General features: G+C 26.8%; 1 protein-coding gene across 1 annotated transcript in view; it reads right to left on the bottom strand.

Moving 5' to 3' along the window:
* Nucleotides 1–6,308: 6,308 nt before the first annotated feature.
* Nucleotides 6,309–20,579, bottom strand: part of LOC119674041 — a 16,823-nt gene continuing 2,552 nt past the window's right edge. Inside the window, exons 2-6 of the mRNA XM_038085164.1 lie at nucleotides 18,914–19,015; nucleotides 18,163–18,271; nucleotides 11,021–11,197; nucleotides 8,598–8,711; nucleotides 6,309–6,632 (exon numbers count right to left, since the gene is read on the bottom strand). Of these exons, the coding sequence (XP_037941092.1) occupies nucleotides 6,493–6,632; nucleotides 8,598–8,711; nucleotides 11,021–11,197; nucleotides 18,163–18,271; nucleotides 18,914–19,015 (642 nt within the window). The 3' untranslated portion in view covers nucleotides 6,309–6,492. The remainder of the gene's footprint in view (nucleotides 6,633–8,597; nucleotides 8,712–11,020; nucleotides 11,198–18,162; nucleotides 18,272–18,913; nucleotides 19,016–20,579) is intronic.

The following is a 20,579-nucleotide window of genomic DNA, read 5'->3' as shown; positions in this document are numbered from 1 at the left end:
AGTTATGTTTCGATTGGAATAATACAAATAAAGTACGAAATCAAATATACATACTGTGCCAACAACGATGGAATACATAAACATAAGGCAGATCGACGTATATCTGCCTTAGAGTAACAAAAATACTTTCACTAGAGAACAAACGAAGTGTTTTAAAGACATCCTGAAATAAGTAATCGAATTGACACAGAGATTGAATATTGACACAAATATGACATAATGAAGATTAAAATTCTGTGAGATTTAGGAAAAGTTGAAAGATATAGCGTAAAGAGCTTGCGATTGTTGTGGTGAAGTAACAGAAACTCTAATAGTTTAGGCTCAAAGCAAGTCATGCAAATATTGCAAATCGAATATTACGAACATTCAATAAGAATTACTGTTAGTTGAAGATAGAGTATTACGAGCCAATCTTTCGCAAAATAATACTTAGTTGGCAGTTAATAAGGATATTTATTCATGTCCAACCATAAACTATAACTCGAAACTTAAAAGGTTGTTTACTCTGTAGGCATAGTGTCGTCTCACGACTTTGGCATGCATTTTTTATTAATACTTATTTTAAAACTATTACTAGATTTCCACGAATATAACATTTAAGGCTATGCATTTACACAATAGAATATCTCATGTGTGCCTTAATTAAGTTTACATGGAGATATGTACTTACAATTGTGTTAGGTTTACACTTAAGCTATGTGCAATGTCCTGTACGTGAGGATAATTGAAAAAGATTAGATTACGAATAACAGCCAATGCCATACATGAATGCTCATTTGTTGCTCTGTCTGTCAGTCAGTATTTACCATATAAGTGAATTTTTTCACATGTAAGGCGATATCGCTTACATGCGTTGTATATAGTTATACTAATGTACAGCTGCAAATGATTTTTAGGACCTAACAGAATCAACACATGAAACATAAGCCCGGGAAAACATTTGCTAGAACGATTTTGCAAATTGTTGCGCTGTTATATCATAAGTATAAAAGCGCACACTGTAAGTAAATGTCCAATTTATATAAGACCATCTAAGGCACACTAATATATACAATATTACATATATATATCTATATACAAAGTTGCAAACATGTGTACCAAAGTGTACAACAGTGCGTATGAGCATATTTAAGTACGTTAATATTGAAGTAAGCCTATATGTGCACTTGTAGTTCGAATTGTGCTGAAATCCCTTAACAGACAAACAAAGCAATTAGATTGTTTGCAGAATTTTAGTGCGGTGACTTCATGTCCTACCATCCCTATTTGCCATTCGCCATTGAGCATTGAATTTTTATTGTTTTTATTAGGGAGTTCCATGTGCATTAGAGGCACTTATATATGTGATCATCCTCTTTTATAGCTCACAGCTTTTTTCTTTCTTTTGATTAAACAGTTTAAAAGTTTTTATTTAAAACTAATACATTTAAAAAAGAATATATATTATTTTTTTCTATATAGAAGTATTAAATACACACTTTTTTATATTTAAATTTTTAAAATTCGTTTAAGTGAAGTCCAAATTCTATTCTAATCTTGATCTGAGAATATGTTTTTAAATATCTCTAATATTAGGTCAATTATAATTTTTAAATAAATTACAATATGAATTCGTACATATAATATTAAATAAAATAATAAACAAAAAATTAATTCTTAAATATTTTTGTCTGACCTTTTCCTTTAAAAACCTTTACGAAAGATATTTACTTTTTAAAACTGTTGCTTTTAAATTGAAAAAACGGACTTTGAAAAGGTGTTGCAGTTCTTGTATCTTTAGTTTGTATGAATCTGTTACCGGTTATGGCTTACTCATGTGTCTGGCAAAGTGTGAAAAGATATTTTTTTACACAAACATGTTGCCTTGCCTTTATTGACTGCGGGTGGTAACACTTTTCATTTCAAAAAGTAAGGTGAGTCCTTGCTTTGCATGTTTGCGCTTTTTGGTCAATTTACATAAACAAACATTTTTCAATACTTTTCATGAATACTTTGCAGTTTTTTGTTTTTGTTTTTTTATTATATTAGAAAGTAAATAAAAGTGATAGTAGTAGAAGTTAAAGCAATTTTCAAATATATTAAAGTAAGAAAAAAATCATTCCATTTTATTTTCACTTTCTTTATTTGTAATAGACTTGCCATAGATCTGTTGCAATGAAATATAAACCATAAAAATTTATAAATTTACAACTATAAATTAGAAAAGTTAATACTTCTATAAATAAATTTTATATCAGGTTAGGATATCAGATTAATATCATTAAAGCATTCAGGTTGTCCTTGACAAGCTTTTCACTGGTTTGGGAGACATACAATGTCTTGTAAAATCTTGCTATATGGAATCAAGTAATTTCAGTAGTTTTGATACAAATACAGTAACAAACAAATGGTGAAATCGTGTATATTTTGTATTCTTTTGTCGCTTCTTCTCAAGACTCTCTAATCAGACATTGTAAAAATCTTCAGTATCAGCTCCTAACCTATTTCAAACATTCTCCGCTTCCTCAAAAGAACAATATATTTCTCATTCAAAAGTATATAATAATAAGTTTTACAATACAATGTACTTATGTATCGCATTAACTATATTGAGATCGTATAGTCATAAGTAAACTTAATTCAGTTCAATTATAATTCTTCTTTTTAAGATATATAACAATAACATCATTTTTGGTATAATTTAAAAAAATATTTCTCCAGCTTCAGCCGTTGGAACTTCAACTTCGGTTTTTTTTCTTAATATATTGTACGTTTCCAAATATTTTATTTTTATCTACCGTTGAAAAGCAATAAAATGCAACTTACCTTGCATTTTTCAACATTTTTAAAAATTTCAACCAGCTTGACAATCACTCCTAAAGGGTGTTAAATATTTGTTTAAAACAATTGGCCATTCTGTACTGAATTGGAAATGTCTGTGTGCCATAGGTACCACTGATGATGACACCGTGAGAATACGTGACTGGTATGTTGCCTCTGCACAAAGTGTAAAATGCACGGCATGTGAGACATGTGCTGTCCATTGAGACTGACAGCTTTAAAATGATTTCAAAGCTACCAGCCATTGGGGTTTTTATATAAAGTTAATTCGTGTTGAATGAAATTCGTGTTATTAAAAAAAAAGAATAGTTAATTGAAAAAGATACTAAATAATATAAGAATATTTTAAGGAATTATATTTTCAGTTAAAGCAGAAAAATTCTGTATAATGGCTGTAGTTGTTTACTTTAAGTGTTGTGCAATACTATTTGGAACAATACTATTACCTTTTTGGTGGTTAGTTTTCCAGATTATGTGATCTGGTTAATTTTCAATTAATTGGGAAGGTATTACATGACGTTATGCCACAATTGCTTACAGTCCATAATGCCATACCTTCCCGTAGAATCAATTTAAATTAGTGAATAAGTTTCAACACCAGTTGTTGTTTCAAAGACTCAAAAAATTTATTTAAATATAATGTTTCAAAATAAAATTTCTGTTTTTATTTTTATTAATTAATTTATTGAATTTATTTTACATTCAAATTTAACTACACAAATTTTTTGTTTTCAATTATTTATAATAACTTAAGCTATCATTTAAGAGTAAAGTATTAAATTGAAATTATTTACATATATATCCTTGTTGGATTGGCTTAAAAATAATTATTTTATTATGCACTTAAAATTTCCCTTATAGCTATATTAAAAATAAAAAATAAAAATTTAAGAAATTAATACGTAGTTTTGAAGTTGAAGGATTTAGGTATAAATTTTAGATAAAAAGTTAGTATCAATGTATAAATTATTTTAATTATTCACTTTTTCATTTTCACTTCTGTAAGTTTGTATAAATAATTGTACATTTTTTAAATTTAATTTATTGTTCTACTTACTTGACTTATATAATATGTTATTTGTAAATATTTTGTTTTTGTTTGTTTATTTTTTTTTTGCATATATGCAAATAACTTGAAACTATTACTTACGCTAACAAATAAAATTATATACACTCAACTACTTCCAGTTTCCCTTAAATTATTTTATATAAAATATTTTAAAATTATGTTTTTTCTTTAAATGAAAACAAAAACAAAATATTTTTCAGTAAAATTTGTATGTGTTTTACATGTGTATACATATATTATTTATTATCATATCTATGTATTTATTTTCTGATTTTAGAGTATTTAAGTTTTGTTCAGCAAACTTTTGATACTTTAATGAAATTTTCAATTGATTATAAATACAATTGAAAGTAAATTAAACTTTTAATATTAATTAAAATATGGTAAAAAAATAAATTTAACTTATAGTTTACTTTTTGAACCTGATATATATAGATAGTAAATTATTTATAATTATCACAATAACAATAATTATTATAATATTAATAATAATTTTGGTAATATGCGACAATTGAAATTAAAGCTTTATATAATTGTCATCATAGTAATAATAATATTTAATACATAATGAAAAAAAATCAATGATATTAAATTAAACACAATAGTTTAATAATAAATTATTATATATATAACAAACTGAAATATAATTAAATAAACAAACAATAAATTCAAATAAATACTTTATTTATGATAACCAATTAATGTTGTAGCGGGTATTATAAGGATATACCTTAGATTTCCGTGAGCTTTGAGGGAATATATTGCTCATAATTAATATTTGAAATATATAAAGCAATTAAAATAAAAATAATCTTATTTTTACCCTCTCACTTTGTCCCGATATGACTGAATGTATGTACTTAACAATGATGCGACCAATACTTACGTTGCTGTGGTTTGATAGCCTCTCTGGCTAAGGACAACACCGTTCGAAAAGTCAACAGAACTCAAAGAGTAGCTAACTAACTGCTGGCTTAACCAACTAACTGGCTTAGAGTATCAAACTGATAGGCAGAACACATAGTTGAATTCAGAACACAGTCCTTTTTCAAAACCTATTCCTAATATTTGTATCAAGAAATCTATAAAAAAAGAACACGCTTTGAAGTTAGTTATGATATTTCAATGTTCACAGATGTCTAAATAATAGGTGACATTTGCAGATATAACTTTTTTTCGTCGACTGTCTAATAAAGTCATAGTTTTTAGACTGATGTGTTAGCAACTAAGGAACCAGACAGTTAAACTGTCTATCAAGGATAGGTGTTTTTATTTATGACCAATTAGCAATTAAAGCATTTCAATCCTAAACCAACAAATCAAAATTTGTAGCAGATTGTTAGAAAGAACTCAGCGAGCTAAATTAACTCTCGGATAACACTTTTATATGAGTTCTCAATCATAGTTCTAAAACATTGAATGGTATAAAAAGTTCAGACAATTTATCCCGCTCTTTCGTTTTTAGGGATAATGGTATATTTTTTCTTAGAGCCCGTTATAAGAGGCACGTTTATCCTGGTTCTGTAATAAAACATTCCTGTCGATCAACACCTCAAGCAACAAGATATTAACATGGTCCTAATTTATAATTCTATGCTAAAAGCAGCTCTTTCAGGTCATTGGTGTATATCATATTGTTAAGTGGACCACTTTGCGAAACTTAGGCAAAGAGGAAACAATTTCATATTATCTCTGTAAGTGTTTAACTTTGATTAATAGGAGAAATAGATTTTCAGAGAAGTTCTTTATTGATAGTCTGGCAGATTGATTATCTATAACAATATGATTTTAACTGAGGAGAACTTGTTTATCTATGGTATGACAACGCCAAATATTGCTAAAAATATAAGGTAGAAGAGTATTTGCCAATTAATATTCAAAATTCAAAATGTAGTCATTTAAGCAATGATCAGTTATCTGTATTGTAATTAAAAAATTATATATACTAAAGTCATACAAAAGAATATAAATAAATAATAAAAATAAAATAAAATATTAAAATTAATATCAAAATTAAAATAAGAATCACATATATAATATACCATATATATTCGTTTAAATATTTTATACTATCTTTTAGTTTTTAATTTAAAACACTTAACATCCATCATTTTATTGTTAAACTTATGTCTAGCTTAGAATATTTAAACTTACATATTTACTAACCTAATATATGTATCAATACGTATTATATATATTTTAAATGTTTTTCTTTTTTACAAAAGCTCAAAGAAAATCAATTTTGATGTTGCTTCTTTTGAGTCATAATAATAATAATAATTTTGATTTGTTTTCACAATTTTTATCTTTAATTGAATTTAAAGATATATAAATTCAGTACCACATACTTACAGTAACATAAATATACATACAACAATTAATCAAAATTGGTTTTAAAGTTTAAGTTTAGTTTAAAAAAATGTGGATTTTATTCACTCCATCTGACAATGCAACATACGAGTATCTAAGCAGTAATGTTGCATTTCTGTTGTGATTTTTGCTATGTGATGAGAGATAATTTGTTTCCAATGCTATTCTATACTGTGAATATTTTTTGTTTTGTCAGCAGGATGAGTTTCGTTGATTGATAATGTTTTGAGTAATTATACAATCTTCATGTGAACATAGCAGTGCCATATTCGATAGCCAAGAGCAATAATAACCATTATACTATGTAAATGTGTCTGATATGATTTCGTTGAGGAACCCACGTGACCATGGTACATTGCCGCAGGGTTATCACCTGAAAATATAATAAAAGAAAACATTAAAAATATTTTATTTAAATTAAAAATCTTTCTCAAATTATTAAATTTTTAATTTTGACAAATTTAATTGTATTAAATAATATTAAAAATGTCCTCTAAAGTGAAGTCAATTAGTGGTGGAATTATGAAATATTATTGTCGCAAGCAAAACCAAAAAAAAAAGGATTTAAAATAATCACTTTGATTTTACCCTTTATAATAATATGTAATTTCACTCCTAACTTATTTTTCACCGGAACATAGACCAGCAAGGTCAAAAAACCTCTGAATAAAATGTTACCTTCAATTATTTTAGTATAAGCTGTGACTACCATAATTGGTAGTCATATCATAATTATATCATAGTTATATGATTGCATATAAAGTTATTTTGGACGAAATGAAATTTCAAGAAATCACATAAAATTCTCTCCATTTGAAGAGATGAACCTCTTCAGAACACAAATGGCTCTGAATAAAGTTTAACGTTATATAATTTTTATAGAGACTGTAACGACGAGGAGAAAAAGGTTTTACTGTTAAGATGTTCAGATATTATTGTGAATAGAGTTAAATATGGAACTTATTATTAAAAAAAAATTTTATAAAGCCAATAAAAACTAGCGGACTCAAAAGACTTATCCACCGATGCTCATCATTCCCAGTGGTTAGAGCAGCCCTGCTTATGCATTTTGAAGAAAAATAACTGTTCCCATCAGCTGGAAGATATCTCACGAATAATTATTGAACACCTAATAATAATTAGGTCACTATTTTTTGTGACATCAGCAACTAAGTACAAGTAAGCCTCAGTAATGAGGACTGAATTATAACAACGTTTAGGAAGATAATAGCTACATGTTAATGTCCAGCCCATATAAGGCCATAATACTATGTAAACGTAGAATATATTAAAACCCTTTAGGAAAAGCTATCAAATGTGTTAAAAATTAAATCTAGTGTGCATAATGTATTCAGCATTTCTTTATTTTTATTAGAAAAGTATAATCGAGAATTTCTTTTGCATTATACGCTGAAAGCATATCCTGATATGTCAGGAACATAGACTATAGATTTTAAAACCTTTAATTGCTTAAACTTCCAGAACGTTTTAGATTAAATAAAAGTCATACTTAGTTATATATCAATTGCTGAATATGAACAAATTGACTAATGGATATTAAATTACTTCGCTAATTACAACAATCAGAAAAATAACTTGGATGATTAACCCATATTTTAACTAAATCTCAGGTTAAAATATTCTTACTTGTATGATGTACAAGTTGGTTGGTTGGTTCAACCAGATCATATGTTGGTTTTTGTATCTTCTTTCCGACGTTAGCCAAAATTTCTCTAAAAAATTGATCGGATCAATTTTAGTTTGTTCTTAGAACACATTTCTCTGAGGGTAGAGAATTTATTTGTATTATAGATAATACTAAGTACAGATAAGACTTAGAAAATGTTATTATACATTTTAGTTATTCTAACAACAATTTCATATTAATAACATGTACATAGCTGCATTTTAAAACTGAAGTGTGTTGTTTGGTTTTAATCGACCTATTCAGTAATGTGACTTTATAAAGTCTTAAAGTTCCAAAATAACAAGCAAGTTTGTTAAAAGTCAGTGAAGCATATGTCACGATAAAGGGTGGATATACACTGCTATCAAAATGTCTGGGTTAAGTTGGAATTGAGAGTAACATCTTTTTATAATTTAAATAATTTATATATAAAGTACAGATGCAAATTTAACATAAAATAAAAGTGATTTTTTTTAATGTACTTTCTCATTGTAATAATTATTAAATTCATTTAAGCTGCATAGTCTCTTTTATACACAAATTAAATAAATATATTTGTTTAGTTTTGTATATTAAAATGATTGGTAAAAATAACAATTGTGAAATATTGTATTTTGTATCTTTCAACTACACTATGGGAGGAGGACTCACCTTTGAATATGTGCACCAAAATACTGGCCGGTTGTGTGTTACTTGCCACACATGTGAAATTGCCCGAATGCTCACGTCGCGTACGTAGAATAGTTAATTCCGATGATTGAAAATCTGAAATAAAATATATAACAAAGCTCCATCAATTAGACTAATCAAATAAATTAAATACTTCAGTGCCAATAACTACTAATCTATGTTGAAATAATAATAAATTATGAGTTTTTCATTACTGAATGATATAAAAACTTAATTAGATTTGAATATTCAACTTGTGACAATACAAAGTGACAATAATTTATGTGACATAACAAATTATTAGTGAACATTTTTACTAAATAAAATTATGTATTAAAATCCCAAAAAATAAAAAATACTTTGACACAGAGAAAATTAAATAAAATAAAATTCTCTTAAATCGGAAATTGTTAACAATGAAATCAGCTTAAAAAAGTGGAAATGTTTTCAATGACAATGCGAGCTGCACTGCAGACTGCAGTTGTAAAAAAATATTTTACTACTAAATTTATTGAATTAAGCCAAACTATTTGTATTCGCAATTATAAACACGTTTCATCTCTATTTCACTTATTCGGCATTGTTTATCAATTCATGTTTTCCATGCACTATCATTGAAATGTCATTTACTATTGCAAATATTTGAATATATAACTACATAATGCCACACTCTGAAAAAGCAAATGTTTTCATACAATTCAGGTTTTGTGAAATGTTTTTATTCATAAAACATTTATTTATAGGAAATGCTAGTTGAGATAGAATTCGAGGTATATATATACATATATATAGCGAGGTATACATGTAAGTATAAATATGAATTATAAAATACGTAGTAGAGATCTGGAAATAACTTATATATGCTAACAAAAAGGTTTTATTTATTTACTTTATTAAATCACTTATATTAAATTTTAGAAAAATTTTAATTTTTTCCATTGGATAAAATTTAAGTATATTTTTTAGAGTATCTCTCTCTCTCTCTCTCTTCTCTCTCTGTCTCTCTCTCTTTTCAAATATTAGCTAAAATTTAAAAAATGGAGCTTACGGTTTTTCAATTACTAATTACAAATTACTAGTTAGTATTTAAATTAAATCTTTCAAAGCTTCAATATTTCTATATAAACTTTCTTATAACAGTAACCTAATCGTTTGATATCAAAAAATAGTAACTTTTTGAACGTCTCTTCGCTTTGGCCCTATTCAATATCGCCAGAATTACTCCTCTGGGGCTACTCACGGCGATATAATCGTCTGAAAGTTGTGATGCTGTTATTTGCTGCAGTTGTCACAATAAAATAATTAATGTAGGTAAGTAATATTGTTCAAATAAATTTATTTAATATTTTCAATCATGTTGTTGGGTATAAAGAAATTTTAATAAAAAAACACTAACCATTTTCCATTGGCGTAAAATATTCAATTATTGTCGACAACTATTTTTTTCTTTTATATGCAAAAAGTGCGAAAACATAACCACAAAATGCATAACAGACAGTGTCTACAAATTTTTTTGACAAAACAAACATACTTTTACACCCTTCAACATATGGGGACACTTGCCGAGTTATTGCAATGGAACAGCGAAAACAACAAACCATTCCGCAAACAATAGAATGGTTTGATATGCAATAAATTCAATTAGAAGAGACATCAGAAGTCCCTTAAGTAAAACGACATATAAATGAAGGCAAAAATTGTATTAAAGAGGACTTCGTCGCAGCACTTGCGATAGGTCACTTTGTCGCCAGAGACGATAGTTCCAGAAGATTTGCGATCGACCACATCACCAACATAATTTAACAAGGTATATTAATCTAGTTTCCCTAGTATAACAACTAAATCAAAAGTACAAGTTTCCCATGTATTTCGGTAGAGGCCTGTGTTCCTGATTACAGTTCAATATACTCGCTGTTGTCAATGCCTGTATTGACTTTGAAATAAAAATAATAATATGTCTCTACGAAAATATGGAGTCAAAACTTGACTGACTATTCAGAACATGTTCCAATTTTTTTTTGTTTAATTATTAAATATAATTATTTATTTAAACATATGCTATATATTCGAAAAGAATTACAAATTCTTTTTAAATGAAGATTCGATTGCAAACAGCTATTTTTTCTGTATACTCGCATTTATTACAATAAACCATTATTTTTGTAGATACATATTTCGGTCATTAATAGCATTATTTATTTTATTTTATAAGTGGACAAGTGCACTTCCAGCTCTTGTTAAAATTATTTCAGAATATAAATTAAAAAAAAAAATTATTTTAAGTAATTTAAAAATATTGTGTTTAATTTTTTATTTTTCAAATATGTATATAAAAATATGCATGTAATATTGAAAACTCATAAAAGTGTGAAATATACTACATGATGACTTAATATTCTACATACCTGGGTCTGTTGATACATTAATCCCACGATCAATGTCGTAATTTATCATTCGATTGTCGTGATACCAAAATATAAATTCTGATGCTTCTGTATTTTGCACAACACGACATTGCAGACGTAAAGTTGATCCTGGCGTTAAATAGCGAATTGGTGGTCCCGATATTTCGGCACGTGCTTCTATCCGAATGAAATTTTAACATGGATTTTATTGTTGTGCACATGATGATAATATAGCAACAAAAATATTTCAAGAAATAGAATAAACGATATTAAAAAATGTATTCAAAATATGTATATATTTATATAGTTTAATATAATTTAAAGTTTTAAAAACCTTATTTAGTCAACAAAAGTACAAACGTGTTCAACAATTTTTATTTTATGTAAGTCTCATAGGGGTAGAATTTCTTAACTAGTCTGAAATTTTAAAAAGTTCTTGGACCTTTAAATTGTTTAATCTATAATTTTACTATTTATTATTAATTTTCTAATGCTTGTTGCGTCATATATAATATACGGTTCTGCAGGATATGTAGACTTAGAGAGATGGAAACACAACCCACACAACAAGTGTTGTTTTGGCTTTATTGCACTAGAAGTTTCCCTCACCGATAATATTTCGTGACTTGTGCCACTAAGATCATGCGAATCATTATCACTAAACTTTTTATTTGATTATTTCTGAGGTGATTAAAAGGATCGAGTATATACGGACAATCCTCGATGCTGTTCTGTATGATATGTGGACTTAGAAATATGGAATCACCACCCACACAACACTCGCATCTGTAATTTCATGTGACTTGGGCCATTAAATCCACTAAGTTTGTTCTCACTGAACTCAGGTGACTTTTTTTTGATGTGTGAGGTGATTAAAAGGATCGTGTTTATGCGGACATTACTCGATGCTATGAAAACTTACTTCTATTAAGTTAGGGTTGAGCCATTCCGTGCTCTTTTCTTTTCAAAGCTGTAAGATGTTTATTGAAGTCATTCTAATGACATTGCATTTTAAAATTAGTTATTTGGGATTGTCCAAATAATTCAATGACTAACAGTTTGAAAAAAAAGCTTAATCACAAGTGTATTTTATTTACGCTTACTTTTGGAACCACTTAATGAATAACGTTGTATACCTTTAGTTAACTTTGTAAGACAAGATTAATTGTCTATTTATAGTACTTCTGTGCAATGTTTGTCTCCAGATCATTGATTTCACTTTAATGTAAAGCTCAAATAATGCTTTTAAAAAACTTACTAATCTAAATGATTGAACTTAGACTTCCTTAGGGTATTGAACTATAATGAACCACTATTCATTGAACTTTTAAATAACTATTAAATAATTAAATGATTACTTCGATTGTGTTGTAAAATTGCTTTGATTTTATAAATAATATCAAATATAATTTATTTTTGTTTTGAAAGAATAAATAATGACAATTACTTAAATATTATTTATTTTGTTTTACATTATAGAATTATATTTTGATTTTACATGTTTTGTTCTATATCATCTGGAATTGCAGTTTATTTAATTTTATATTTTAATGATAATTAAGTTTATGGCATACATAAAAATTCGTACAAAAAACGATTGCTTAAAATTAAATTTGCACATTTAATTGGAAAAATGTAATTATTTATTATGAAACATTCATTAAACGTTCATATGCTGAAGCGATGTTGAAGCGGGAATGCATTAATGCACAAATGCATTTATAAATATAAATTTGAACAAATGTGAACAAATGTAAAAATCTAAATGCAAATTTCGGTATCAGCGTTGAATTAATTTTTCTACCGCGAAATTGTGTCAGCGTGGATGGCATCATTTAATGTTTTTGCATTTTAAATGATGTGCATTTACTCCTGAAATTGCATTCGTTAAATTTGAATGAAATAACTAATTTTTCCACTTAGTCACATTGAAGGTGTGCAAATAACAAAACTTTTCTATTGCGGAAAATTAGCATATTTTAATGTAAATTTTATAAATTTAAAATACCGCCGAATGATATTGTGGTAACAATTAGTTTCAACATAGATATGAGTTTATACTTTGTACTTTTGGAAATTATTTCATTTCAATTCAAATTATATTGAATGAAATGTTAAAGGAATATTTTAAAGATATTTGTGTGTTGTTGTAGTAACCTAATAAGTTACATACGCATAATGAAGAAATTTCTTTGGAACCTAATTTCATTCAAAGGAACAATTACTGTGAATTGTATGATAATTTGGAAATGTGGTAAACTTTGTTTATACTCTGTACAAAAGTAATGGAATGAAAGATAGTACATATAGAATTGTAAACAAAAATATGTGATTTTAAAATCAAACCATTACTTGTTCATCCAATATACATAGGTAGGTACATATATATGTCTGCGTACGATATTTTGTTAGATTATTATATTTTTTTTTTTTGCTAATGCAATTGTATTAATTATATTTATAAAACAATAGTGATAAATTTTTAATAATTAAAAATTTACAATAGTTGATTCCATTTCCTATATGCTGTGGCTTACAGGCTTGTTTTTAGTAAAAATGACGATTAGCATTTCAAACTGCGGTGCAGACTCTCATTTTCAAATGTCATTCAAGTTTCGCTCTCTCTTGTTCAAATTTATTCTAGCGACCGAACTTGAACATGCTCACATTCAAGAGTTCTCATTCAAGCAAAATTTTTGAAGAAAAAGGGTGTTTACGCACGCTGTAAATTAGTGCAATCACACAAAAATATGCTCTTGAAAGACGGATGCAAATAATACAAATTATATATGGCCTTATAAAATTAATGAAAATTTTCATCTATATAATGAGTCATATAAATTATATAATATAGTAATAATTATACTATTTTTATTTATAATGAGTATATGAGTATATATGCACTCAGTAAAATAACTTGATTGATTTAAATAGATTTTTACTAAAGCTCAGGTCAAAAAATTCAACGCATCATGTTGGCTCAATCATACCATATCTTACTATATGAGCTAAAATTTTTCTAATAAAATGATCTGGTTAATTTAACTGGTATATGGTTAGAATATATTTTTCTGAGTGTGACAATAATCGAAACAGCCGTATGGCAAGCTAAAAAATTAAATTTATTAAAAATAAAATTTAGCGGTATTGATTCGTTACTATACAACTAGCCTTCTATTAATGAAGTAGTTTTTTTCCGCACGACAAAAGAATTTTATCTGAGAACAAAATTGCTTATAAGCGATATAGAACATGATAGAGTTAACATGTGGGTGCTATTTTTACATATAATCATATATACCTAATAAATATACTAATAATACCATAATAAAAATTAGAAACTAATATTAAAAGTTTGATAAATTAAAAAAAAAGATAAAAGGATAGCACTATTGTTGCGTTTTCAAAGTAATCACAATTAGAATAACATTCATTTTTTATGAAATTAATATAAAAACTTTTTTAATATTAATATTAAAATTTGGTTTAAAATAATATAAAAAGTTGCAATTTTTATTTAAATTCCAAAACTTTAAACTGACTGCACGTGCTCAACCTTAAATATTCTAAAGAATATTTTTTTTTTTAAATAAATTCCAATATTTTCACAGCAATAAAATAAAATGAATTTAAATTTTAATTGTGCAAATTAAAAACCAAAGTTTCGAATTCTAAAATTTTAATTGTTATCATTTCGATGCAATTTAAAGTTAATTAGTGTGAATGGAAAATATAATTTTGTGTTAATTGGCACATTATAAAGTTAAAGTCAATTACATATTTGTTTTAGAAATATTTTAATTTAAACTAGAAAAAGTTTTTGTATTCATTTTGAATTGATTTTTAGTAAAATTAAAACAAAACAAAATTATAATTGAGTATCTTAATTATTATACATAATTGAATAATATATTGCATATTACAAAGATTGATATATTTTTTTTTATTGTATTTATTGAATTTATATCTTTTGTATATAAATGAATTTAATTTATGTTACTGTTAGGCAAAATTTAAAATTATATTCATACTTGCTTATACTACGATATTTAGTTACATTCATACATGAGTATACATGCAGCCATGCGTTACTATGATAACAAAAATCAGAAGCAACAACTTTTGATAGTGAAAGACTAAAAAAATTCTATTTTACTTCAACATTTAACTAATTTCTTGCACTACTTAGTACAGCACACAACTGTTGTTGCTGTTAAAATTTCAATAGTTATGTTAAATGAACTGTTAAATTAACATATCTGCAGCTGGCCTCAGCGAGATTTATACAAAGTGAAAGGGTTATGTTAAGTTTTTAAAAACATAACTTTAAACCAAACAATATGTTTTTGTTGTCTAATTTTATTAAATCAAAGTTAAAAAAAATTAAAAATTTATTATTTAATGATAATATAATTATTATTTCATATATATACTTCTCTATTAATTAAAATGAAAGGATTAGAAAGTCTTTATATTTGGTTTAGGAACGCATATTACAGTGAAGATATTTGTGGATATGTGTTCAGTGAAAGGAAAAAACGTTTAACTATCAATCTTAAAATAATTAAAAATAAAACATATTTTATTATATTCATTTTAATTTATTTTATTCTCTAGTGTGTAATTTATTGAAAAAAAAACTGTGCTTATAAATAAAGCTAAGCCTTAAGAGCTGCTATTAATTTATTTGTTAACTCACACGGCCACAATACAGTCAACTATTAAACTATTAAAAAAAATTTTAATTTATCTCATTGCTTAATTTTTTATTGGTTCATAATTTTTTTTTTTGTTGTAATAACGGGTTTCGAATTAATAAAAACTATATACATTCATATTCATGATATATGCAATGGTGTGTAATTTTCAAGTTACAGTGATTTATCCGCAAATGTATGAGTAATGACCCTGTAAATTTGAGTTATAACACCTTTTTAACATTGATTTGTTTCATTCTTCCAGTTTTAACACTTTAAAACCACAACAATTAATTGACAATTGTGTTTTAATCATTTGCACTTATTTATATATACATATTAAAAATATGTATCTATTATAGATATAAGTATAAGTATTATTTGAATAGTGAAAATAAAATATGTAATTTTAATTAATTGATAAGTGAATTTCATGAAAAATTCATAGCAACAATTAAATTAAGAGAAGAATTTATTATATTATTTTCAATAAAATAAATTTATGTAAAATGAAGTGCAATTGATAAATAAAAATGGCAAGCATACCTGATAATCATAACGTATTTAATATATTAACTCAATAATGCATTTAAGTATAAATAAATTGTAAATGTAATATGCAACCGCAGAATTTAATCAATATAATACAAAAGTTATAACAATAACTTATATTAATATAAAATTTACATAATTTATTTTAAGATACAAAAAAAAAATATGGACAGGCACTTTAAAATTAAACATATTGCAGATAAATTCGATGAAAAAAGAATAACTTAAATATCAGATAATGAAATTTTAAATATGTATGCATAATATTTTTGCCATCAAGTCTACAGTATTTAAACTTTATATAGGATATACAAATAAACATACTCTTCGACGCGAACTAAGACAATGGAGTTTAACTATAATTCTTTCTTCGATAGAATTTCATAGATTTTTATTTTGAGAGAGAATTTATCATTGTATGATATTCTATTTTTAAATTGTTTAGAAGTGCACTGATATGTCCACTTCATATGACTTGTAAATAGAGCATTACTTCAGTATTTCCCTTAATTTACTGATGTTAAGTTCAGGTAAAGACATTGATAATCGCCCAGAATGATGCAAATCTTTCATCAAATCTCGACTGGTTTGAAATGCCCTGCACTATTCAAACGCACGTGTTTAATATAGTCTATACACTGTAAGATCTTTATAACACTTTCCGTGCTTATTTACAAGAAACTTTATTTGAAATAATAAATTTAAGACATATTCTTTGTTTGATATTTTTATCCACTGCAAAAGTCGCAAAACAGTCTTGAGATGTATTCACAAAATGGCGCACTGTTAACAAGCAAAATGACAAATAACATTGCAATAACAGTGAGGGAAGGGAAAAGTGTCAAGAAGAATTTCGATAATACTTTTTTTAAAAGAACGATTCTCTGCACCTTCCTGACAGAATGTATTGCAAGTAATGCTTCAGTTCTTCTGCTGACAAATAGATGACACTCCATAACATTTTAGTATAGTCTAGTACTGAAGCGTTCTCATCTATGGGAATGAGTTAGTTAAATTTTCCTTATATTTCCAAACATAGTTTAGATTGGATTGGATTTTCTATTTCAAACCTGTCATAAACTTTCTATGGAACTGTTAGGTAATACTGCTCCTAATAATTCAAGTTGTATGCATATGTGTGCTCGTATTTATTATATTAAACCCTACACTGTTCTGTTTTCTTCTGCAACTTTATACAAAATGGAAGGGATAAATTATAATTTAATTTTGAAATATTAATTAGTACATAATACAAGTTACTATGAATAGAAACCTTTATTTTTAATTAATTGAACTAAGGCCAATTGGAGTAGTTTATATAAAAGTGCATTTTTTCCAATTTTAATTATATATATACGAGTATATAAAGAATATATTCCTAAACCCTTCCACTTTCTTTTGATAACCTTTAAAAATTTATTTTTGTGATAATCACTATTCATGTAATAAATTAAATGTGCAACAGATTTTATTTTTCAATGAAAATAATCAAATATATTTTAAGAATTTGGGTGTATTTACGGTCAAGGCTGTAAATGCTTTAATCTAAAACTAAGTCGATAATACTGTATCCTCCATCAGCAAGCTATAAAACAAACAAATGAGCTCAAATCAAATTTCGCTTGAAATAAGAAAAATCGGAGAATCTGTGCTAAATCGACGTTATTACCACAAACCCAATTTCATTTCAATGCCACAAATCTTCTTGTGGACCATTTCACTCTACTCTACTCTACTTTACTCTACTCTACTCTGCTCTAGTACCGTACGTATGTGCTTTTTACTGCGCTTGCATTTAAGATTTGCTATTCGACTTACATTTGTTACGGTGAACTTTTTGTTGACTGCCTTAGTAAATTTATGTGAATGCATTCATCCAACACTGATACTCACCAACAACATTCAAATGTAAAAATATTGATGTGGGCGGATGGGTTGATACTTGACACTCGTAGACGCCAGCGTCACGTAGTTGCACAAATTTTATTTGCAGCGTCCAATCCTGGGTCGGATGGAATATTTTTTATTTCACACATTCGGTAACAGATGCGGTTGCATAAAAAGCATTATAAAATTGAAATAAAAAGAGAAGAGCAGAATATAAAAAATTACACAATTATGACGTTGTTACAACTCGAAGGAAGGAGTATTAAAATAATGATACAGTATATATTTTATGAATTTATTTTATGCTTAAAGTAATCAAAATAAATATGCAGTACTTTGTGCGTTGCGTGAATCAAAAGTGAAATGAATGCTCACTGTGCTCACTGTCAAATGCAGTTCAGACTCGTATGTGACCCTTCCGTGGCTCTGAAATATGCGACACATACTAACCAATGTGTCAATATTATATTTAATTTTTATCTGTATGCACTTCAAGTTATATGTGTCATGGAGCAGGTCCATGCGGCTTCCCGCTTGTTTGCTGCATAATATGGAAATCACGTTTTAGCTTTAAATTCCGCTCTGAACATGAGTGTAAAATGCTTGTAAGTACATTTCATTTGAATTTTTTTCTTCTTTTTTTTTTCTGCTAGGAATATCGTCCCTGTCAGTGTACCGTAACAAGGATATTGTTTTTTTTCTACTACTGCAGTTTTGTTAAATTGCATATATTTTACATATGAAGTGTGCTATTTACCTCAGAGTGTTTTAAATGCGTTGCACTAAAGCGCTCATCACTGCTGTATGTGGTTAAACCAACTGTCAGTAGGTGATAGTCTTTTTTTCTTATCCAGGATACCTGCAATATTAAAGGAAAAAATTAGATTTAATAAATATATAATTTAATATGGAATCGAGTCGGATAACATTTATTTCTGTTAAATAATAAATACGTTGCTACGTATTTCTGTTAAAATAAAAAAATGATATCTAAATATGCAATTTAAAAGCAATTTTAATTTTTTCCTGAATGTGACAATTTTAAAATATATTAACTTTGGTATAAAATTGCAATACATGAAGCACAATTGATATAACACATTTTTTGCATTAAAAAAGTATTTCAGGATTATACAGATATGAAAGAAAAATTCGACAAAAGTGATTGTTATTCAGCAAAATAGTCCTGTTAATAATTCTGCTTTGCTTTACTACTGTTTAGAAAGCAACAGATATTTTTTTGAGTCAGTAATCTTATCTTATTGTATATAAACATCATCTTATTGATTCTATATAAGTTAATAATTAGTTAAAAATTTATAAAAACGGTTTAGTGAGTTTGCTTCAGTAGTCAAAATAAAAGTGAATGAGTTTCGCGTATAGATTTGAGAGCTACGAAGGCCAAACTAGGCTTTTCCAGACAAACAAGTTGATGTCCCGTTTTGTAGCAATCGATCGCATGATTATGCCGTTGAAACTAAGATGCCGCAAATGTTAACTTATATATATATATATATATAGTTTGTTAACTAAAACTATATTCGACAATTGTTTATAGATTAATCATTTTAGGTAGCAACTGCTTGGACTACTCATTGTCACAAGATGTTTTCGCTCCAGTAGCAATAGGTTTTGTAAAAGGACCAAAAGTTGTATCTTGAAAAAATTATAGCAGATTTAAAATTTTATAAATACTTAAACTATTGACGGAGGTTTTTTGAAAGTTCAAACATTTTGTGTAAATCTTTCTATTTTAACAATTACTTTAAAGGAGTCGTAGTAAATAAATATTACTCGTCTACTTAACAAAGACATATTTTTTTTATGATATGAGCTCGGAAAATTTGTGTTTGTTTTTAATTTGAAATATTTTTAAAGCACTCAATCGAAGGTTAATCAAATGTATTGATATATTTATTTAAAAAATTATTAATAAATTACTTCTTATACACAGACAATTCTTAATAATCTGACAAACTATGAACTTCTATTAAGAACCTGTTTTTCTGAAAGACAAAGTTAGTTAGTGACATAACTTCTTTCTTATTTTTCTTGTAAATACCTGCGTGACTCTTTAATGGAAACAGATCTCTAACGGTATTTGACTGAGTCGTACCTCATACTAATGTGGTTATTATTATAGATCCAATATGTTAACTTTGTTTTGTGGGTGTGGACAACTTAAAGCATATCCGCGGTTGTTGGCCAGTATTAACAAAATTTATTTATTTTCGATAATAGTCAAGTCTCATCAATAACACTCAAACTTAGCATATCTCAGTGCTTGAAATCCAAAATAGATTTTCAAAGAAAATTATATAAGATATATTAAATTTTTTTGTACCAATTTCATACACGTCTTAAATCAATTTATCTTACATATGTCTTTGGAAGAAGAGCTTTTTTGGGATATTGTACTTCGT

The sequence above is a fragment of the Teleopsis dalmanni genome, chromosome 2 (genome assembly GCF_002237135.1).
Source record: "Teleopsis dalmanni isolate 2A chromosome 2, ASM223713v2, whole genome shotgun sequence".
NCBI lineage: Eukaryota > Metazoa > Arthropoda > Insecta > Diptera > Diopsidae > Teleopsis > Teleopsis dalmanni.
Note: the sequence above shows the minus strand (reverse complement) of the source record. Positions and strands in the feature narration are given on the sequence as shown.